General features: G+C 39.1%; 1 protein-coding gene across 1 annotated transcript in view; it reads left to right on the top strand.

The window, feature by feature from the left end:
• Positions 1-24,172, top strand: part of KCNQ5 (potassium voltage-gated channel subfamily Q member 5) — a 275,438-nt gene that overhangs the window by 201,097 nt on the left and 50,169 nt on the right. Inside the window, exon 3 of the mRNA XM_054280029.1 lies at positions 7,174-7,300. Within this exon, the coding sequence (XP_054136004.1) occupies positions 7,174-7,300 (127 nt within the window). The remainder of the gene's footprint in view (positions 1-7,173; positions 7,301-24,172) is intronic.

The following is a 24,172-nucleotide window of genomic DNA, read 5'->3' as shown; positions in this document are numbered from 1 at the left end:
CAGAGAAAAGATACAAAATTCTTCACAAACAAGGAAGAGGAAAATTTTGGATCTGTGTTGCTACAAAGACATGTGCTTGAACGTTTGCCTGTAATGTGACATCAGAAATGTGACTACAGCAGAAAAAAATGTGTGAAGAAATCACAAAGGAAGTGCAAAGGCCTGGGTACAGCTGTACAAAGCTGCTTTGTTTTCAATATGAGGATAAATTTAAAACCAAAATTAGACCATTTACCACATATCTTACTAAAGAGAAAGAAAATCTGAACAAGCACAGAGAAGGGCAACAAATTTTTGGAAAGTAGAAAATTATTCTATAACGTGACTTTTATGCTATCATCTCTTTTAAGGAATTCTCTTATATATGCAGATGCACCTGACACATAAACAAATGGTATGGCACAAGACAGTGAGCACAAATGGCTGGAAAACACTGTCAAAGGTGGGGCAGCATCTGGGAAAGAGCAGGATAGATGTGGAGAAGTCAGTGCTTCCCACTGCCCCTTTTCCCGTTTGAAAGAGGGTATTCAGTGATCATCAGAGCGTCCCTAGGAGAACCATGTCCACCAGAAGGAGCTTTGGGAGCTTTGTATCCACAGGTACAAATTGCAGATTGCCCAGATGGTGTTGGCAGTGACCATGGTGGCCAGTGCAGCCCTGCACACTCGCTCCCCTGGCACCAGCAGGTCCTCAGCAGCTGGCCCATGATGGTGATGTGGAGTGAGTCTGCTGCTCTGGGGAGGCTGAGGGTGCTGAGGAAGGCTAGCACAGTTTCAGTGGTAGGAATCATACATTGTGTCTGACGTGGTAAATACTTGTCTTTATAAGATGTTATGAAAAGCATAAATAAATGTCATCTATGCAATTCTGCTGCTGGGTTGTACTATCTGATTCAAAACTGGGGTTTTTTGAAATAAAAATTCACAGTTTTTTTTCTCTTGCAAAGGAATAAAGAAGATGCATGACTGATGGGTGCCATGTCAAATATAAACACCAAAAGCTAGAAAGGAGTTGGATAGCAGAAGTCATGTGGATTAAGCATATAACTGGAATTTTAGTATTATATCAATAGATTTGTAGCTGTGTATTTGAGTAAAAGGCACAAAAGTGATTTCTCAATAATCCTCTTTTTAATGTCGAATCTTCATGGAAATTCTTAATCATAATATGGAAAATCAAGTGCTCTAAAAGCATCACATCCATTATAAAACTGATAAATGGTAAAAAGGTGCATAAATTTCACTTCATACTTATTGTATATTGCACTGGGAGCTGAAGTGAAGTCTCTGGTTGTGATTTATATGCCACTAATAGGTTCTATTCTGGGTTATGTTTTCAGATTTATGGCTGTCTCTCCCTCTGTTCAACTGCAGTTGGAAAGAATTAAAACATTTTTTTCTTGAGTGTATGTATGCACACCAAGATATGCTTGTTAGCTGTTTAGACCAAAGATCTCCTCTTTTTAGTGCTGAACCAGGAATAACACAAATGTGTTCAAATTTACCCTGATTTAAAACATGCATGTATTCTTGCCTACTTGTTTTAATCTGGAAAATGGCCAGTATAACACAATTTCCTGTAGTCCCACACCAGCTTCTGCATCATAGCTATTTAAAGCCCAGACCTTTGTCAGGTTTCATTGAGACAGACCAGTGTTGTGCTTCCCCTCACACCCAATGGCATATCTTTAAAGTGTACAGCCCAGCTTTAGAGCTTAGCACCTGGAATCAGTAGAGGGGGATTTTTTTGGCTTTAGAGACACGTGTTGTTGATAAGCTGAGGTGTTCTGGTCTTGCTTTAATTGAATGATAAAACAATCCTTGACCATGAGTAATAAAGCATTGCTATTTGGATAGTATCAAATATTCATGTGTCACCATGCAGATATTTCAGCAGCTGGTGACATACTTAAATCAGTCAGCCGTAAATTAAAGTATGAGAACATGTTTGTTCTCCCTCCTTTCCAAATGATTTGGAAACACTGGACTTCCCTGATTTGGAAACACTGGACTTGCCTGTTTCTGGGATTTTAGGGAAGAGGGGATATATCCCAAGCAGTATCAGATGATATTGTTCCTCGTGCACTGCTGTTGTGATAGTGTAGTGAGGCTCACTGATTTACTGGATCTGCAGGGCAGCAACGCTGCAGAGATATCTTCAGAAGGGAAACACTGAAGCTTATTTCAGAGGGTTCATTTGGTCTGTTCCTGTCTATCTCTCCAACTTCTGACAATGTCACTTGTAAACACAGCTCTCCTATGAGCGCAAGGCAGGCAGCTCCTCACATCAGTCTGCAGCTCTGTTGTGCCACTTCATTAGCCTTTAAAATAATTAAAATCACCATTTCCATACAAGAAATATAATTAAAATAAGAGCAGAGACATTGTCTTGTGGGTGGATTTCTTATGTCCAAGCCTCAGCTCATTTACACATTGCAAAATTACCTGAAGCATCCTAGATCAGCAGAGGGTGCTTAACTTTGGTCATTTTCCTATTGCAAAAATGGCTCCAATTCCCCGTGTTACAGTCTGCAATGAAGGCACCTGATTCATCATCAGCAAATTATTTTCAGTTTTAATAAGCAGTTGTGCTAAGGAGTGAGAAAGCTATTATATAAACTTTTTGTTTGCTGTTAAAATATTATGCTTAGGGAAAACATTAACATTAAAAACTGCCTGAGAAGCATATTAATGTAAACAACTTCAACAAATCATGTATCCTAATTGGACAGGAGGGGGAAAAAGGAGGTGGGGAGGGGGGAAGTGCTGGATTTTGCGAAGTATGCTTGATTTTCTTAATCATCAACCCTGTTGATTAGAGTCCTCCAGGACCTTTTATTAACAGAAGCCTTGCTCTGGATGACCTCTTATTTTCTTTTTCTGCCATTTGTGTGAGCCTCATTGTTCCAGTGGTGTAACAACCCAGGCACACACAGATGTAAAAATCTTCAGGAGTACCCTGTTAGCCAAAAGCAACTGAACCTTGTCAGTTCAAGCGTGTCAGCCTTGCTCCTCTTACATGTGCATGGTTCCCCAGGACAACTGGAGCTGCATGTGCAGAAACATTTCAGAAGGAAAAGCTCATCAGTTTGGATGAACTGTGCTTTGAGAAGGAAGAGAAACTTTCCGCTGCCTGAACCACCAATGCATCTGCCACAGTGGTTACTGGGAGGTGCTAACTGTGAGCTTGGGCAGCCAAAAATGTGACAGATTGTGGTGACTCTGGTGGAAGGCCAAATGCAACTGTGATAGGAAAAGGATAACAAGACAGGGAAAAAGCAAGAAATGGCAAAGGCCAATGCACCTCTGCTCCACCTAGGAAGGGAAGGGTTATATCCCCAGTAAATCTTAACTTGCTCATCAGTTCAAATGCAGCCTTGCTTAGTTTTGAAGAGGGCCAGATTTATAAACAGTGCAAGATTTTCCCATTCTGATGTGAATGTTGTTTCTCATTCTCATAAGTAATTCAAAATTAATGATGTTCCATTATATTATATATAGGACAGAGATACTTGGAATGCATCATTTCTTCAGTCTACAAGGCACGAAGTCTAATGATTTATTCCATCACATGCCTTTCCAATTATGTTCTGATCGTCTGTTTCAATTGCTAAGGAACAAAACCCAAGTTATTTCAAAGCCTAGATTTATCCTTAGGTTGGCAATAAGCCTTCCAAATGAAATATGAAAAAATAAAAATCCTGATCTTATTTGGGATGCATCCTTCCAATTTTTGTCCATGGAAGACCAAAAACCTTGTAACTTTACAGCTGCCATAAGAAAAAAATGTAATTCCCCAGCCTGTATTAACCCTGACAGAGATTTGCCTTAACATTTTGACTGAGTGCCCCGACTACTAAAACATTACTTTTTTACACAGTGGTATGCAATTCTTTATCTCTCTCTGGTTTGGAACTGAACCAGACCAAAATAAAACAAAGCTCTTATGTGTACTACTACTATGAAGAGCTCTGTTTCAATACATTATGTTTTCTGGGAAAATCCTTTTCCTTTAACTTCATTATGTTTTATATTTATTCCCTTCAAAATCATCTTTTTCTTTGAGGAAGTAGGAGTCATTAGGATATAAAGATCAGTTTGAAACATCACTATTTCTGTAAGTGCAAAAATAAGTGTGAAACCCCCTATACATTTTATTCAATGTCTTTCCTTTTTTTAAAGCTTATAGTGTACTTAAAATCTACAGAGTCTTGTTATGGGTGGAAGAAAATCATAGGTAGCATTTTTAAAAGCAGCAGTTCTTTTAGTATCCCAATGCACAGAGATGTATTTACTGTATTTGAGCTTAATATAACTACAGTTGTTATATTGCTTAAGTAGCAGAAAAAAATTTTTTTAAGTAGTAGAAACCTTAGTTAATTTTGAGACAATATAACCATGCATAAATTTCTAATGGTTCTAGAAATGGTAACTTTTTCTCAAGGAATAAACAGAGAAATTTCACTTTGTTTCCTCAAGAAAAATCTTTTACTCTTACTCCACCCACTAAAAAAATTTTTGAGAACATATATTTTTCTCTTTTTCTCTACCAAAATAGATGTGTCTCCATGAAGTTTCTCTTTTTAGTATAGTGTTTCTGTGAGAGAAAAATCTGATTTCTGTCTCTAACACACAAAGGCACCATGCAGTACACAGACTCTCAGAAACGTGCTTTCAGCACACAATAAATTTTCTCATCTTTGTCTCACTGAGCAAGCATAGCACCTAGTAATGGCTAACAATAGTACAGGTGATAAATACAAAACTGCATAGCACTGGAAGGAACCAGAAAAGGAGACTTTCAAAAAAAATTGCCTCTTTCCAATTCCTACCAGCAGTTCTGCGATACTGTTTGAACTGACTTGAAGCTGTGGACTAGTCCTTCCAGAATCACTGAGTACTTTTTGTCCTTGCCAGTTCCCCATCAGAGGCCCTGCCAGGGCTGGAGTACAGGGGAGGACACACTCCTGTGTGTGTGGATCAGCTTCTGGAAGGTGCCTGGGACAATTTCTCTGTACTCACAGAGCGTATCGCCCATCTGCACACACCGTATGTTTCCCAGGGAAACAACAAACTTTATTCAAATGAAATGTGATTGAGTTTTAACAAGAAAAGGATTTTATTGGAAGCAAAGAAATTTTCATGCTTTTCAGACCTCCTTTCCTTCAGTATCTCTTACCCTATCCCAAAGAAGAAACTTTAGGGGAATCAGATGCAGGAATGGCCTGGATGCCTGCCATCAACCCTCATAAATTCAGAGGCACCATCTAACAATGTGTAAACCAGATTTGACAATTCATGATTTAACTACCACTATAAAAGTGGTAGTTAAATAACTAAAATGCGTATTCTTCCTTTTTTCCAGTTGGCTTCCTGTCCATTTTTTTCTTGGCCTACACAGAATTTCCTACAAGGAAATGTACCACAGGGTAGCCAACTATTAGGAATTATTGTTACTATATGGGGAACTTTTTCAGTTTTGTACATAATCCTTTCTGAAGTTGTGCAATAACGCTGTCCATGAAATTAAGTTGAAGTTTCTTGTAGTGGAATAAAAAGAAAATCTTAAACAATCACACACATTTTTCCATGTTATTTTCTAATAAAAAATGTGGCATTTTCTTCAGCTGTGTTTTAGCAGAGGGATTTTATTTTATTTTATTATTTTATTATACTTTTGTGACTTAGGCATTCAATATGGGGTTTAAAAAAACAAAAATGAAGACACTGAGGAAGGCTCTAAAAGTGCCTTTCAGTGTAAAGTAGCTACACAAGCTGACATGTTTTGGGAAGGAATGCTATGTTTTCAAATTGTTCCATGACAGCAAAAGCAATTAAGTCCACAATGTTTCAGTGGACTGCCACTAATCATAATCTAGTAAAGAACCATTACATGGCACAACATAATAATGCCATTTGTTCAGGTGAATTAAAACCTGAGCTGACACATTGGCTTGTAGAGTTGTAGGGTCTCACAGTCTAGAAACATGCAAATGTTTATTGGGGAAAAGTCAATATTGGATCAACCCTACCCTTACAAATATTCCTCTATTTAATTCATTTGCAGTGCTTCCTTACTGGTACCACACTAATCCTCATCCTGCAGGAATAACAAATTAATTGGCTGACAAGGAAAAACTTACTTCTGGACACAGAAATACATTGGGCTGCCAAATAAAACACAACTTCCATCCTTTTCTTCTTGTTGGGCTGTTTAAGAAACTCCATCAAGTACTTGTCTCCTTTTGTGAACAGACAGATTCTTATTTTGTCATTTCAAAACACATGACCTTGTGATGGTATTCCAGAAAAGTATCTAAGTTTGTAATTCCATACAGTGTGTATGTACTATCACTGCATATTATTGACCTGCAGATCTCCTTAGGATATGAAGCTGAATTGTGCTCCAAGCTCTAATACTGCACTATTACCTCACTGTTGTGATGAAAATTTTTTTAGAATAAAAATTGCATAAATACATGTTGATGCTTTTAAAATAGACAGTCTTAAAGAACACTCCAATGAGAAAGAAAAGCAAGGCAAAATTTCTAAGTGCTTTCATTCACAGGTTATTTCCAGGGAAGGTTATGCCTAGGGTGGGCATTAGTTTATTGCCTTACAAACAATTGCATGCCCATTGTATGTAATTACACCTGCATGTACCTTAACCTACTGCTAGGAACAGATTGATTTCCCAACCTCATAATCTCAGTTACTTCACCTGTATATTGTAGCAATGAGAATAGGTCTCCCAAAACTTTTAGCCTTTAAACTAAGAACTGATTTTATGGATGTGCATATGGAATAGCTGTGTAAATTACCTCTGCTCTGATGCTCAACATCCAAAGTCTTTGAGTATTTTGCTCTGATATTTTTGTCTATTATTCAGTGTTTGAAAATATTTAGTAGCCAATCTTAGTTAATAGTTGATCAACCTTAGTTGATAGTTGATCAACTAAGGTTATTCAGGTTAGGCTTAGACCTTTCACTGTGAAGCTCTGGGTACTATGTGCTGCTTGTAGATGTGTAACCACCCTGGGGAGCAGGATCCCAAATTTGGCTTGGGATGTTCAGATGCTCAAGGTGGATTGTCAGACACAAGCAGTAGTAATGTTTCCTGAAGCTTAAGTGTTGGTTATCTGTAACAGGCATTTTTCTTATTTGCCATTTCTAGGAATTTGTCATGATTGTTGTCTTTGGTTTGGAATTTATTATTCGTATCTGGTCTGCGGGGTGCTGCTGTCGGTACCGAGGATGGCAAGGAAGACTGCGCTTTGCAAGGAAACCGTTCTGTGTGATAGGTGAGTGTCCCTGCTCCAGCTCATTTTGAGATCAACATCTCCCCTCTCCTGTTCTGTTTCTGAATGAAAACTCTTGGAATCAGACTCTGTTTACAGCAACCAGCTGTAAGTCCAGAATAGCTGTGTGTCAACTCTCATCTGCCCAGGGTCTCTTTAGATATAAATCATGACATCCCTAAAAACCAGCCAGTCCATGTTTCTTATGTTCTCTAGAAAACATTTTCCTATGAATCTCATACAGCTGGCCTATTATTGGGTAAATGAGGAGTTGAGAGCTGATCTCATTGAAAATCAGAGGAGATGTATGCTTTGAATGGACACACTACATTTTGTACATACATGCATAGATACCACACACATATGTGTGCATAACACGTTTTTCTTATTTAACCTCTGTGATCAGACACTGCAAGAAGTTTGAAAACCTCCCTAGAGACATCTTATGACAACATGAAGATGTTTTCTTCTGTCTTGCTTTTCTCTGCATGACAATCCACATATCAGCGCTGCAGTGACACTAGCATAGGATACAGTATCTTCTTCATTATTTCTTCTACATCTATTTCAAGACACTATTCCTTTCCTTCTTTGCTCTAGAATTTTTCTGTGACAATGGTGAATAGACTCACAACCAGTCAAAACCCTATTTTGAAAAGGGATCTGTTGAAAAACAGTTTCCCAATAAAGGCAGTAATCAAAGATCAAACTCATCTGATGATTTCTTATTTTTCGAAAAGTTTAGAGAAAATGCTTTTTATAGATTATCTGTGAAACTTCAGGATATCAATATGTCAACTTCCTTCTCAACTTTCTTCCTCTCTCCAGCCTTTGATTTCATCTGCCTATATCTCAATGCAACTTATGGATCAACTGGGGCAGGAAATGTGTCCTTCCATACATCTCTACAGCAGCTAGTACATGGAGTCATATGCCTACAGCCATGAAACGTGTGTGTTTCATGTGTAAGCAGTAGATGAATGCCATCCTGGTAGATGAATGACATCCTGGTCTAAACAGGAGTTAAAGTGTTCCTTGGCATGGCAGACCAGTACACTGGTTAGGCCTAACGTGTCAAGCTAGTTTTTTTTCTTCCACCTCGTTCCCTGGTAAATCCACACTTTGTCCCACTAAGCCACTCCTGCAATGGAGAAAGTTGCATGAGCAGCTATGAAGACACCCCAGATTGTCACTCCCTCAGAAAGAAACACCCTATCTATTCTGTTTTATGAAACTGTGGGAGAGGGGCAAGTATCAGGATTGGGATTTGGGTTTTTTGGCAGCAGAGGAGGTGGGTAGATACCTTGCCAGGTCTCACACTTGCCCCAAGATTTCCATGCCTAGCAGAAAGTGGAAATCACAAAACATGGCTACCTTCCTTAACCAGACTTACCATTATTCCAAGATTTTATGGTGCACTAGAAATTTTGCAGTAGTCAGGTTTTGTCAGGGCACAATCAGAAGAAAGCACCACTGTTAACTTAGTAAAATTAACTTACTACATCAATTTAGAGCTTACTAAAAACACCTTTGAAGATTTTGAAGTTACTAGAGCCATTTGACTTCTCAGTGTGTTTGTCTTGCTACTCTTCCAAATGCCATTGTATAGAAACACCAGCAGTTAGTTTGATTCTGCTTTTGTGTCTCCTCCCTTTCCTGTCTCCACTCAACGGGCAAGTTTTACTCCAGTGATTAGCTTCACTCTGAGGTGTTAATTCTCAGCAAAACTGAATGCAGGAGTTCTTCCTTGTACAAAATTCTGCATATTTAAAAGACATAGATGTGGTGCTTAGGGACACAATTCAGGGGTGGACTTGCCAGTGCTGGGTTTACAGTTTGACTCCATGATCTTAAAGGTCCTTCCCAACCTAAATAATTCTATGATTCACAGGGGGACTGTATAGATTTCCATGCCTTCCTTAAAACTACTCATACCTACCCTCCTACTGTTGGTGAAATAGTTCAAGCAGGTCCTCTGGCACAGATCACCCTGGGGGTGTGGGTTTGCTTCACTTGAGTATGGTATTTCCTCCTTTCTCTGAAATTCACCTGGTCTTCTTGTTTACTCTATTTTTATGTAAGCAATCCCTGGCCTTAAAAGCATCATTCTTGGAACTCTATTACTTGGAACTCTATCACTTGCTAGCAGAATTAATTAGTAGACAACAGTCTATTGTTTGTGGATGTTTTCCTCTGCTGGTGCACTGGATGGAAAGGCAACTTTGTTCTTCAGCTCCTGGAAACTAAACCAATAACTTGAATTTCTTGCCATTGACTGTTCTGCATGTTTCTTCTATTCATCGACTTCAGTCCATTTCTGGACTTTAGCATCCCCAGAAGGGAGTTTCTGATGTTCAGCATCTTTCCAGATTTGATCTTTTGAGGAAAAACCAAGTCATCTTGCACCTCTTGCTACATAAAGTAGTTATTTGCCTGACCCCTTGGCTTTGCAGTCATGGCAAAGTGTGAGGCAGCAGCAAAGGTCAGGAGGCTGTGTTACCCAGAGCACAATCAATAGATGATTGTCTCCCTTCACTCATCACTCACTAGACCATATCCAAGATACTGCACTCCATTTTGCTCCTCCTACACCATACCTGAAAGACCTTAAAAAACTGGAGTGAGTTCAGTGCAGCCATGAGGATGATCAGTGCTGGAGCAGTTGCCCTGTGAGGAGAGGCTGAGGGACCTGCACATGTTCATCCTGGAGGAAAGATGGCTTCAGGGGGAACTCAATGAAATCAGTGCTAAGGCCTCCCTAAGAGAGATTCCATGGCCAGTTTGGGCCTATTACTTTTGATTATTTACTTAGTCATCCGTTCAATTATTCTTTCCGTTTATTGTTACAGTGGAACAATAATATTTTAGAAGACTTAGTCTGTTTACTATTAATTAAACTTGCTATAGATCTCTAGCAGATCTTTTCCATGATTATTTTTTGGTGATTAAACACTAATCACATAGGGCAGTGGCCTAAAGGCTTAGAAATAACAAATTTGAGGATTGCCCCAAAGATAACATTTAGACAGCCTTTATTTTTTCCTTTAATAACCCAATAACCAGAGAAGTTTTATTCAGGGCCAAAGTTCTGTGTTTATGTTAGTGTGCCTACAATGTCACTACTCTGACAAATTAGTTTGTTAAGCATCACTGTGTGCTACCAGGTTAGTAATTACATCTAACAAATTATTTGACAGTTTTGTACCCGTATTTATTTCTGTAAAAATCAAAATAACAGTGTAGTATTATAACATGCTTTGTATTTTGTTCCATGTTACCTGACCTCCCTCATTTTCTCTGATTGTATATGAGCTTGTATACATAACATGAAGGCCACAGCAACGCATCTTTACAGGCACATAAGGTACTTAAATATGTATATACCCCTGCAAATCTTAAATGTCACAGGTATATCACTCTGAAGCTTGGCTCCTAGCACTGCAGAACAGTGTTGCTGTGTTGTACTGCTCAGAAGAGCAGCAATCCAAGCAATCCAATCTGGAGATCAGGGGTGCTCACAAACCAGGAAGAACTTGATGTCTGTGCCTGAGCTCATTGAAGATCCTGAAAATAAAAGAGGACAAGTCTAACTGGGTAGACATATGGCTTCCACTCCCTGTAAAGCCATGTGGGGACACTGAAATAAATGAAGAGTCCATTGTCCTTCCTCTGGCAATGGGGTCCCAGATGGTGGTATGTTACCTGACCAAATGAAACTTCTGGCCACTCTCCGATGTGTATTGGAGAATTTACCATAATCCTCTGATACACATGTCACAGACTGAGTGAGATCTCAGCCTGTGAGGGCAGCTTCCACTTGGGGCACTGTAAAAATATTTAGGAATAATAAACAACAAACTCTTGTTTGTTGAAGAGTAAGATCCTGCTGGCCTCACCTGCATGTCTGAAGTCCACTGAGCTCTCAGAGGAACTTCTTTCACTCCACTGACTCTGTAAGAGACTTTGGGACTCCTATGTGAGAAAGCCCAACAAGAGCAAGTGAATTTTTAACATAGAATCATAGAATACCCTGAATTGGCCCACAGGGATCATCAAAGTCCAGCTCTTGGCCCTGCACAGCACCACCACCAAGATTCACACCCTGTGTCTGAGAGCATTGTCCAAACACTTCTTGGACAGGCTTGGGGCTGGGACCACTTCCCTGGGGAGCCTGTTCCAGTGCTGAAACACCCTCTAGGTGAAGAATCTTTTCCTGATATCCAGCCTAAACCTCCCCTGACACAGCTTCAGGCCATTCCCTTGGGTCCTGTCACTGTCACACAGAGCAGAGATCAGTGCCTGCCCTTTCTTGTCCCCTCACAAGGAAGCTGTAACTGCAGTGAGGTCTCCCCTCAGTCTCCTTCAGGCTGAACAGGCCCAGTGCCCTCAGCTGCTCCTCACACAGCTTCCCCTCAAGGCCCTTCCCCATCTTTGTTGCCCTCCTTGGACACTCTCTGATAGTTTAATGTCTTTCTTACATTGTGGTGCCCAGAACTGCCCCCAGCACTGGAGGTGAGGCTGCCCCAGTGCAGAGCAGAGCAGGACAATCCCCTCCCTTGCCCAGCTGGTGATGCTGTGCCTGATGCCCCCAGGACAGGGCTGCCTCTCCTGGCTGCCAGGGCACACTGCTAACTATAATGCCTAAACTTTATTCAATTTGAAGTTGGGGGTGGAAACTCCTATGACAGAATTTTTTCACTTTAAATTTGAGCTTACTTCTAGTAATATTACATTTCTCCAGGGCAGCCACACTTCCTGGTGGTCCAGCAGAGTGAAAGATTTCATGCATTTCAGTTAGTCCATTAGCAGCCTCACCACAGCTGCTTCTACTTTACCTCTAGTCAAGCTACAGCATGATGGAAATGTCAAAAGTTCAAATTTTGTTGAGGCTGCAGAATGAGCAAATTCCCAACAGGAAGCCTAAGTCCATTATCTGTAATCAGGCTCTTGAACTTCATGGCTGGCAAACCTTGTTTCAGAGCGTTAAGTGATAGCAGTGACTGTTGCTTATTACTGCATCTATTTTTCATTAATTAGAGTGGTAATGAACCATCATGGGGCACTTTTTTCAAACCTTTATAAACAAATCCATATCTAGTGTGTTACAAAATCTTCTGGACATTTAATTTGAATTATTTCAATATATTTGTCTAATAACACATTATGTGTCTGTCACCTTGGTATTTAGACACATCATATAGTTTAAATACAGACAGATGGTAACTCTGCTGCTCATGATAAACAATATAAACAGCCCCTTTCCAGTGTAATTTGAACTCTAAATAACCCAGACATTGTCTGTAATTAAGTAAATCTTGACTAAGAAGACATATCTCACGTCACATCTCATTATAAATCCCAGAAAAAAAGGTTACAGCAAATTTCATGTCTGGAGACCTTCTGCCAGCCAAACTTGAACTCATCTCAGACACACCCTGCCCACTCCACTCCAGAAAATACTCTGATAATAACAGCAGTAGTAATAGTAGTAGTAGTAATAGTAGTAGTAGTATTTAGATTTCAAATCAAAATTTCCTCAGATAATTTCAGCAGCCATAATTCAGTGCTGAACAGAGATGAACTTTAGGCTAGAATGGTCCCAAATTATGTAGGTTTTTAAAATTAATATTTAGTGGCATATCTTCATGTTTGACAGTTCTGGCAATGCAGTTTTTAGAAACATGTAGAAAAAGTAATGTCTGTTTAATATAATCTATGGGCCTTATCCTTTCACACTTAATTTTGCTGACTACTACCCTTGCTGCTGAGTAAAGTAACATTTGCTGGGATTAAAGACATCAGGTTCTGATCTCCTCTTTCCAGAAGTTGTATGGTAGCTATTCAAAGGAAACCTAGTTTGGTGCAGTGCAGTTCACACTGAAGTTTCTTTCTGGTATGAGCTAGAGAATTCAGCAGCATGGGTTTGTTCATGCTGTGGCTTTTTGATCTTACACTAGTGTCACTATTGGATATTGGGTTTGTGACATAGAGTAGATGAGCCCCCACCATGAACTGGGCAGCCTGCGACGAGAAGACTGAAGAGACAGGGCTGTGATAGAAAGGCTGTTAAAAGACAAGGACTTTATTAAAAATAATTTCTTTTTAATAATAAAATTCCTGCATTAGAAGGCTATAAAAGATATTTTCTTACGCATGAAATCGTTATCCATTTTGAACAAGACTAATATAACTCAGTACCTGCCCTGAAATGTTTAGAAATTGCTAATTCAGTTCCCTTTTGTTAGGAAAGTGTCCTAAAGGGAAATACCACAGTCAAATTATTTAGAAATAATGAGACTCCTTCCCATACTCACCCAGATTGTGTATATGATTTAAGCAGTCTTTCAAATTATCATTTGTCTCTCATATTTGAATCTCACAAAATACATTGTAGTATAATCATAAGGATAATTATAATTATAAGGATAATGATAAGGATAAGGGTGATGATGAGGATAAGGATGATGGTAATAATATTATGATATTAAAAGCTATTTATTATAAAATATTATGCAATATAAAAGTGTATCATAGCAATTCCAGTGGTGTTTATGAGCTATGACTTGGAAATTTATGATAAGGAGGGAAGCAACTGACAGACCAAGCAGCAGTCAACATTTTCTGGTTTAAGTCTTTGTATGTTCAGTTTTGCTAACATTTTTTAGGTACTGGCTTTGAACTTGTTGCTACTAGAGATACCCAGAATATGAAGTTGCTTAGACAAATACCTTGATGTTCATAATCTGCCTTTATTTGATTTGATGTTAATTTCCTGCCTTACTGTGCTGAATTCCCATCATATCCATGGACAAGATAGTTTCACAGATACCATAAGTATGTGTAAGTTTGCCATTTCAAAATTAAGTAGTTATGAGTATAAACACTGGTGTGGAAGTTAGAGGTAGACAGGATTGTGCCAAATCCACTTATCCACCTACTTGATTGTATGGAGTCTCAAAAGTAGCAAAATGGTGTATTTTTGAAATTTTATCACTCTTAGCATCTAAAAAATTTATATTTTTAATGACATGAATAACATGTCAGAACATAACTGATATGCAATAAAATTCTCAGCTTTCTTGGCTTCTTTCCAGATGCTGTGCTGAAGATCAGCTGCTCTAGTGTGTGCCATTCTTTGTAACTCCCATTTCAGTCATCATCAACTCTTGCCTGTTGCATCTCTCTGAGAAGAACTGATTCTTTGTACAAGTTCTATCTTTGCAACAGTGAATTATGCTTTCCAGGCAGAAATCTTAATACTTGAGGAATATTTTCATATTGGTCCAAAACAATCCTATTAGACTAGGTGTTCACTATTTGGGCTTTTGCAGCTGCCCATTGCTTAAATTCATTACAGGAATGCCCTTGGCACTCATGCAGCCTCTCACAGAACTGTGATACCCCTGACTTGCAGCACTGCTTTGCTTCAAAAGACACTTTCAGTGTGTCTCCTCTGTTACTAATATGCCCATAATTACTCAGGGGTGCTTTGTCAGCATGTTACCATAAATTTGAATGCTCATATTTTGGTGTGAGATATTAGATAACTGCCAATCTGACTGTTTGAGCCATGATTAACTCTCTCACAAGTGTTGGTCAATCAAATCCTGCTTTCTCTCATGGTGTCCCAGCCTCACCCCTGTCAGCCCAAATGAAAACAGTAGAGGAGGTCTAAGTGGAGTAATTGCATTGGCATTTACTGCAGGAATCTTTCCAGAGTTATTTGAATGCAACTATGGGAAAAATTGAGAAATTATAAAGAGAAAAGGAAAAGGAAAAGGAAAAGGAAAAGGAAAAGGAAAAGGAAAGAATATTTCATTTGGAAGAGAGCTACAGTGATCATCGAGTCCAATTACCTGACCATTGCAAGGGTGACCAAAAGTCTTAAGCATGTTATTAAGGACATTGCCCAAAAGCTTCTAAAATGATGACATTCAAAGGGGACTGACCGCTTCTGACCTCTTGCCATGTTTGAAAATCCACTCTGTAAATAAATAGCTCCTAATGTTCAGTCTCTAGTCATGTCTAGGTATTGTATTGTGGGAAACTACCTGATTCTTGAGTACCTGTATTAAGTCCAGTTTCACCAATTCTTTTGCACAGATAACAGCTCTTTTTTTCATTCACCCTGCAGCATATGAGCAGGCAACATGCTGCTATTTCATATTTCCATTTCTTTTCTTCTTTTAGTTCACAATTATCTCTCTTATAGCTGCTGAATGTTGTGATTTTATTGCTGTCTTTGCTGAAGACTAGTTTATTTCTCTTCAGATCACCCCTGTGTGAGTGAGGTCTCCAGGAAAAGGATTGTTGGTGCAGTTGGCTAATAACAGTAGTTTCATTTTGATTGACTGTATTGTTGTTCAGAAACACAGACTTTTCAGTTGCTTTAGAGGTTGTGTTTGTTTCTTCACATGCAGTCCTCTGGCATCTACTCAGCTTTAATTTGTTAACTGTCACTGCTGACAGTTTAAAGCATAAGCTTTGCCCACTGTTACACTCAATATAATCAAATTGATTGCCAGATGTCTTCATCCAGCCTGGCCACTGATTTATTAGAGATCACAAAGCTTGAAGAAATGCAGCTTCCACAGATGTTTCCATTCTTTGACATCCCTTCAGAGAACTGAGTGTTGCCACCAGCACTGCTGGAGTGACTGATGGGCACAGTGGTCCAGTGGGAGTTGCAGGAAATCTCTGGTTTTATGATCGTGCCTCAAATGGTTACATTCCAACTGCTACATTGGGAAGAGACTTGTGTATAAGAGAAAATATACAGATTTTGATTTCTCCTTTCTACACCTGCTGTAGTAAATACAGCAGTTAGAAAGGATTTGACAATGTAACAATATTGTTACACTGTGTAACAGAGTTGCAGTATTTGTATCTCAAGTTTAATAGGGCAGAGTAGAAAAACTATGCATATGAATATCTAGATGGCCATTTGGGCATGTTCTGCACATTTTAATTTCCTCCCATCCCTAGCACTTAAGCACCAGGTGGCCATAACCTGTTGTTTCCTATTAAAGAAAAATCACAATTTTTATCTTCAAGCCTGTGTTGATAGCTCTCAAAATTGAGCTCTGTCCTTTGGTGATATTTTATATTGCTGTCAATAACAGATCCAAGGAAGGTGACCATCAGATGAGACCCAGATCAGCCTATGGAAGCTCCTAAATGGTGTAAAGGAAGCCACTCACTTTGGCCCTTGTGCAGTACTGGTGCCCCAGTGCACGTATGTGACCCCCTGGGCAGCAGCCACAGCAAAGGCAGAGCTCCTTCAGTGCTGGGGCTCCCCTTTGCCAGCCCAGTCTGTTCATGGCACCCTCCCAGTGGAAACTGTTTCATTTCAGATGAAAATGCCACAAGGCAGAGTGGAGAGGTTGTCACACAGTATGACATAATCTATGTATTTAAGACTCATTTTGTGATTGTCCCTGTCAGGTTTGGGAGAGTGATACCAGATTATGGGGTTTTTCCTTTCTGACAACCACTGAACAGAGCCTCTATTTCTTTCTTCATATCCCCTGCACCAGGAAATCTCAAGTGTGGCTGTGTAAAATGCCCCACACTAGTGTTCTCCAAATTACATAAACCTTCTTGCTGGCACAGTACTCCCTTCTCAGGCTGCCCACACACAAAGTGCAGGTGGGATGGCAGCTGAGGGGAAAGAGTGGCTGGAGATGTCTGGCTCTGTATGTAAACTGAATAAACTCTATTTACAGAAACAAGGGAGTCCCAAAAGGTAGTGTCCAATTGTGCAGACATCCAAAATAACTGTATAGGTTAGAAATGCAAGTTCTGCTTTTAGGCAGCAGGGAGAGGATTTTGCCTCTGAAGGGGGGCTCAGAAAATTGAATGTAGGAATTCTTTCAGCCAACACTGAGGGACCATGTTGCTGCCTTCAACATCTGTGTTAGATAAGTCAGCTAGAGACTGGATGTCTTCTGTTTCCCTACCACCCTGTGAATTTGAGAGCAGATTTTCAATACTCTCTTCCCTCTCCACCTACAAACAGTCTTTTCCTCTCGTCAGAGACATGTTTTTCTCTCCCTGCTCATTTCATCACCTTCACTTGTCAGTTTCCACCCATCCACTTTCACCTACACACCACGGATTTTTCTGTTCCCACCTTTTTTTGGCCTTTCCACTCCCATGCCACTGTATCACCTTCACTTTATCCACAATCTGGGAATGTGTTAGATGAATATTTCCAGACCCTCTGCCTACCTGCCCCTGCCTAAGGTTTTAGAGTAAGAAGAAGAGGCCATGGAAGTGCACGTTGCTGCCTGTAGATTCCTCCCCTTGTGGCTGCAAGGATCCAGCACGGACATAGCAATGCTTCCCTGCAGGGCTGGGGCACTCATGAGTCCTGGCTGGTGTCTTTCCACTTGCTGACCAATGCCAGAGACCCCTAATGATGGTGTTCATACCTATAGCCCAAAATAGCCAATCACACATGGAGTAATCAGTGCCTGAGTCACACAAGAATTCAGATCCCCTGAAAAATCTAATTCCAGCAATTCAGGGGAAAACATCCAAACTTGTCTTTCATTTTCCCTGCTTATTCCTTTATACCTCAGAGCAATTAACTTTACAAGTCAATTACAATTCAATCTTGTAATTTTTTTATCAAATTTAAATTGTCTTTTGATCTCACTTTTATAAGAAAGGGTAAATAGGAGGCATCCAACAGACCTTCTTATCTTCCACTAGTTTGCATGCCTCTATCTCGTATTTGCCTTCTGACTAACCACTTCTAAATTATTCAGCCCTTTCTCCATGCAGAAGTCTTGCCATGCTGTAGCTACTTTGTTTTTTTTCTTGACGATTACTTTGTGGTTTGCTTACAGCCTGATGTGATGAGCATCTTTACTCCCCAGGGGCATGTGTCTGGCATCCTGTTGCCTTTCCCTCCAGAAACCTTCAGATGTTTTTCTCTCCACTGCAATAGCCTTTTTCACTAAGGTGTACTGTCATCCAGCAACAGACACAGTAAAGTGGCTAACAAACCTTGTTTTCCAGTGCTTTCAAGGCACAAACCTGTTTCTGCGCAGAATAAATGAAGATTTATGGGAAGAATCTGCACGTGTAACTTGCAGTTTGTTTCTTTAGCGGAACAAAAATCAGGTTGGCGAACACTAGGTCAAAGACACAGCTTTAAATGTTTCTGTCAGCCTGTCTTAAAACCAAATAAAACTTGCATTTAGTAAATGCTACTGTATTCCTTCTGGCAGGTACATATTAATTATGTTAAAGATCAATTATTGGAAAAGGTTAATTACGTATAAATCCATGAAAGGCTTGCAATTGAAGGTAATCTTAGCTTGCAGGAGGCCCTTACATTTTTAAGATTTATTGAGCCAGCTGTTAATAGCATGAAAATGTCTGCTGAGGACTTATTCAGTCCATAGAAAGATTGTGTACTCAACAGGGCCATGAACAATAATTGCAGACAGTACAAAGGCAGGTGAAATGTTCCCATGAATGTTGTTATTCTTATCCTGACTAAATAAAGTATGGCACCCACAGCTACAATTTAAAATTCAGTACTTGCTGAGCTACTGTGGTTCTCAGGCCATGGAGCAGTATTTTGGCCGTCTACAGCAGAAAGTAAGATGAAATTATTTAGATGTATTTGCTGTCATGGTCTAACAATATGCTACTTTTACAAAGGAACAGGGTACATATACTTCTAATACACTGACACAGTAGTGAGCAGCATTGGTTGATCCATTATTGGGCATTGAATCAGGATTTCATTATAAAGCTTTTTTAAATGACAAAAAAAGAAATCTTACTCATCTTCATTAGTCCACAATTTAAAAAGGTAATATTTAGTTTTCACATCTAAAAAATATATCCAGTATTGCCTTATTAAAATATTCCTTTCCTTTCTGGTTCAGAAATTGTTTGGAGTACCAAGTTAACTTTTGTTGTATTTGATTAGCTTTCCTAAGAATTGTCTTTGACTTGTTTCCAGTTCTCTCTTTGCCAGAAAAGATATCTTTACATATTGATGAGCTGTTTTTCTAAGTAGACCCACTTCAGTTATATAAAAATATCATTTATTATTCCAGAAAGAGGTTGTCTGTACTTCCAGGAGGTTACTTTCATTTCACATTAAAATGGTTTGCTTGCTCAGATTATTCCAATATATTGCAAATAAAAGCAATGAAGGCAAAGAAGGGTCCAAGGTGATTCATCTATTTGATTTCTTCACTGGGGTATTGCTTAGCTGAAGATAAGAACAATCCAAGTTTCTATGCACAGATCAGTTTTAGTGGACTCCTTAAAATGAAAGGCGGTGACGAATGTAGCCATTTTCCACTGTTAGAAAAAAAAGTCAGTAGAGAAGAAGTATTAACCTCCGGATTTTTTTTAATTCCACTTCAGTGCGTAGGCAGTATTACATATTTTTGAAAAACTTCTTTCTCTTGTATGTGCCACTACAGTACATTACTATCTTCCTGTTTTACAACAGCAATAAAAGTCAATTTTCACACTCATCTGTGTTTATCTCTGAATTATCTTGATATGCAATACCAGCTCACTTTCCTACTTCTAAAAATACCATGTTGTTTTGCATCTTGCAAAAAGATTAAACAAGGATGCGAAATCACCAACTTGTTTTGCCTGCAATGACAATTAAGATGATTTCCATCCAGATGGTGTTACGTATTTGAAAACACAAAGACCTTTTGGCTGGAGTGACAACAACATCTGCAAAAATCAAACAGCATCATCCATCCCAAGAATTTCCTGAAGATATCCTGCCAATTACTTTTACTAGTAGGTGACGATTAATCGTAACCTGTCTGGCATCTGAGCAGAGATCTGATCCCTGACCAGAAAGAAAAGCTATATTCAGACAGAGCTGAAAGCAAACTTTGCCAGGACCCAAGATCCTGAGCATCATTATTTTTAGAATATGCACAACTCAGATAATCTCATATTGCTTTGGAGGGGGTTTGTTGTTGCCGGTGGTGTTCAGGCTTTTTTTCTCTGTAAAACTGAGGCCTTGTAGGTGTAAGTCTGCTCAGCTTCTTGTGGGAGGTACAGAACTCAACTTCCTGCTCTCCCAAATTACGTTAGAGGTCTTCAGGTGATGTAATTCAATGAGTGCTATTAAATTGATTTTTGGAGGGGGAGCTATAGGCAGAAAATAATTCTTGAGAATATCATTTGAGGGTGAATTCAGGTGATCTCAAAAGTCTGCATGTCTCCAGAGTAGTCTCTAAAAAGCCAGTTTTCAGATTCTGGCAATCATGCAAATACTGACTTTTACTTTGCTGATAAATAGTTCTGCTTCTTCCAATGAGATAATTTGCTAAACATGATAACACATCATCTTTCTAAATATCGTTCACCTCTCTGTTCAGATATAATTACAGGTAAAGATATTGAAAATTCTTGGTTTCTGGGATAAATACTTATCCCAGGTCACTGTAAGTTCAGTCCATATCTCACCAAATTTTTCTGTCACAATTATGTGAAATATCCCACTGATTTTATAGTAAGGGAACGTTTACAGAGCAAAGGAACTACCAGCTGGTAAAAACATCACATTTGCCTCTTTTCAATATAACTGTTGCAGCATATTCTATTCATGTTTTGTATTCTTTGCCCTCCTGAACTGGTAGAGGGAAGTAGTTAATCCCTTTTTTCAAGATAACAGCAGTTTTCCAGCCAGTTTCTGGCCCTTTGACCTTTTCTGCCCTCTGACCATTCTAAGCAAGTGCTCAAGAAATAATGATCCAATTCTGTCCCTCACTGCATTGTGCTCTATTAGGGTATTCAGAGCCTTAAACTCTATGAATGTCTTTTTCTTCTTCTTTTCTTTGTTTTTTGTTTTGCTAGTCCATAGAAGCATGAAGTACACCCATGCCCAATATGTTACTAGGCTGTGCAAAAAGGCAGCTGCTCCAATAGTCAAGTTTGTGCAAACAGACCTGTTCTTTTAGGAATCTGAGTTATTTTCAGGTGCTGATATGTGGCCAAAGTCCACTGTCAGTCATCGGGCTTTATATTAAACTGCTTTAAATTGCCAAGTTTTATCAGTTTAGGATAAACCCCATTGATTATATATTTTTTATCATATTTCTATAGTGCGATGTGCTCAAATACAGTAGTCTGGAATATGTGTTTTGTTAGCTTTGTGCTTTAGTGTCTGGTTAAGCTTCAAAGTACTTTTCTACATTGATTAGATTATATCCCTTGGTCGTGGCCAGCCAGCTCCAGGGCCTATTGAAGGTAAATTGAAGATAGTTCTGAGAATAGCAATAAGGACTGGAAGAACTGATATCCAAAGAGATATTAGAAAAACCAAAATGCTGGTCATTCCTCCTTACCATCACTGCCTCTTAGTGACTCAGAATAGAAAGCTGTTAAATGTTACTATGTATTGATTGCTGCAAATCTCAATTAAATCCTATTTAAACTCCTCAGCAAGTGAGAATAATTTCTCACTGTGCTGCCATAGGCATGCATGACCTGTGCCATGGCAAGCAGAGGGAGCTGATGTCAAAGCTGTCTGGTGCCCTTAGTGGAGCCCAGTGTGAGCCCAGTGTCTCTGTAGCACCACAGAATCATAGGGCTGGGGTTTTTTCAAAAGTGACTTTGAAGATGAGGATAATGAACTGTCCTGAGAACTATTCAGAAATGACCACTACAAGCTGTGCCTTTTCTCTGGGTCATGGATAATAACTGTAGCTCAAAATTAGACCTTAGAAGGACAGCCTAAGGGTAGCTTAGAGTTGGTGATACAATTGCCCAGTTAATTTCCTTTGTGAGTTAATATAGCTGCAGGCTAGATAAAACAACCTTTTGAGATTTTCTGCTTAATTCTGCAGTTTTGGGGGCAGATATGCCCTACTCCTGTCCTAGTTTGTTGCCTCTCTACTGGTCTGTAGCTGGTGCAGACACAGTAATTGACAGCCATTGACATTTCCTGCCTATTCCTAATAAGAACGTGTGAACTCTCAGCATTTTCTGTGAATTTATAGCAAATACTATTTTGATGGCCTAGTAATGATCAAAAAATGATTAATATTATTCATTTTTCTATTCAGATAAAAGACAAAAAAAGTCACAAGATTAATTTAACCTGTACTGTCTAAAACTATCATTTCTATTTAGAGGAAAGGATGTTTCACCATGTTAGCATTAAATGCAGGCAGAGGCAAAGCTCCTCTAAACTTATTCTTTCTTTGAAGAATATGAAAAAGAGAAAGATGGTGCAGGTTTGTGTGTTAGTATGACCATGTGCATGAGCTTTCAGCAGATGAGAGATTGTCATTGATTATTTTTCCCAATAATCATAGACTCACAGAATAGTTTGGGTTGAGAGAAGCAAAACCTAGTTCCAGCCCCCAGCCATGGGCAGGGACACCTTCCACTGCACCAGGCTGCTCAAAGCTCCATCCAGCCTGGCTTTGAACACATCTGGGATAGGAGCATGCATTCCCAACCCTCTCTCAGTAAGGCCATTCCCCCTTGTTCCATCATTACATGCCCTTGTAAAACCCATCCTGACATTCTTTCCGTAACTTTAGAGATTGTCCCGATGGTACATCAAGGTGTTGGGACATGGCACAATATCCAAGTATAGCTTTTGTGTTTCCCCCTTTAGCTGGGTTCATTCCCATGATACCTATGGATGCTGTAAAATCTCACAACATCCAAGAAGCTCATGCTAGGAAAGTTGCATTGGAGAAGTCATTAAAAGTAAAACAATCCCTTGTGATGATTTATGATGCTTCCTTTTCTACCATTATTCTCTCAATCACATTATTAATCTCTCAGCTGGCATTAGAAATGCTGATAGTTTAGGAATGCCAACCACACCTCCATCAGTAAGACAAGCAATCCAGAGTTTCTGACCAAACTTGAGCAGCCTAAGGCAGCCCAACGCCAACCTTCCTCCATGAGGTGGGGAACTTGGACTGGCACATCTTGCATGAGTTATGTATGTTTGGGGTAGTCGCATTACTGGCCTTCAGTTATCTGTTTCATGTGTTACTGTTTTAGTGACACTGGACAATACATAAGTGTAATCTGTTACACTCATGAGTTTTCATCAGTTCATTTGCACAAAATTTTGTGTTATCTCAGGGGTTTAGTGAGTGGTACTAGGTGAAATGCCTGAAGTGAAAGAACTAGTTGTTTGAAATTTTGCTTGAAATTAAGTGTTCAAAACTACCAATGCAAAAGCTGCTGAGATGATTTGAAATCTCAGATTAGAGTTAATGAGGGAGATTGTTATCTGCAAGGATTAAAATCTGAGACATATTTCTAAAGGGTGAATAAAATCATCATCATGGCTGAAGAGAGGCTTAACATTTTGGGAGATCATACATAAGATATTAGCTTAGGATAAAAATAAACAAAGGGGTAAATGTACATTAGAAACCTCTGTCTTTTAGTAAGTCATTATAGAAAAGTTGGAATTATACTGCCCATTACTCAATCTCACATCTGAATTTTTTCTGGTGCTTTACAGAAAGATTCAGAGTGAAAACTGAGAGCCCATTAAATTAAATGAAATATCTCGGATTAATTCTACCTGTTTTCCTATTTTTGCCTCTAAAAGATAAAGAGGAAAATAGTAATAGAAATCTGGGAAAGCCTTGCCAAAATACAGAAATATCACAGAGACTTTAGCTACATTCAATTCCAATATAAAAGGAAATTCAGAATAATATTTTTCTCTCTTGCTTTAAAAAGGGCAAATGCCATCTGAAGCATATTGTATAAAGTATGGCACAGAGAAAAATCATAATATATTTAACTTTTCTTTTTTTCCAGGGTATGTTTAGGTAAGAAAATCAAGCAGTTTTAACCTACTCAAAAGTGACTTTCAACAATTGCAAACTT

This window comes from Melozone crissalis, unplaced genomic scaffold (assembly GCF_028551555.1).
Source record: "Melozone crissalis strain CALT ecotype California unplaced genomic scaffold, PUWL_Pcris_2 ptg000027l_1, whole genome shotgun sequence".
Classification (NCBI taxonomy): domain Eukaryota; kingdom Metazoa; phylum Chordata; class Aves; order Passeriformes; family Passerellidae; genus Melozone; species Melozone crissalis.
This window is presented reverse-complemented; position numbering and strand designations above follow the sequence as displayed.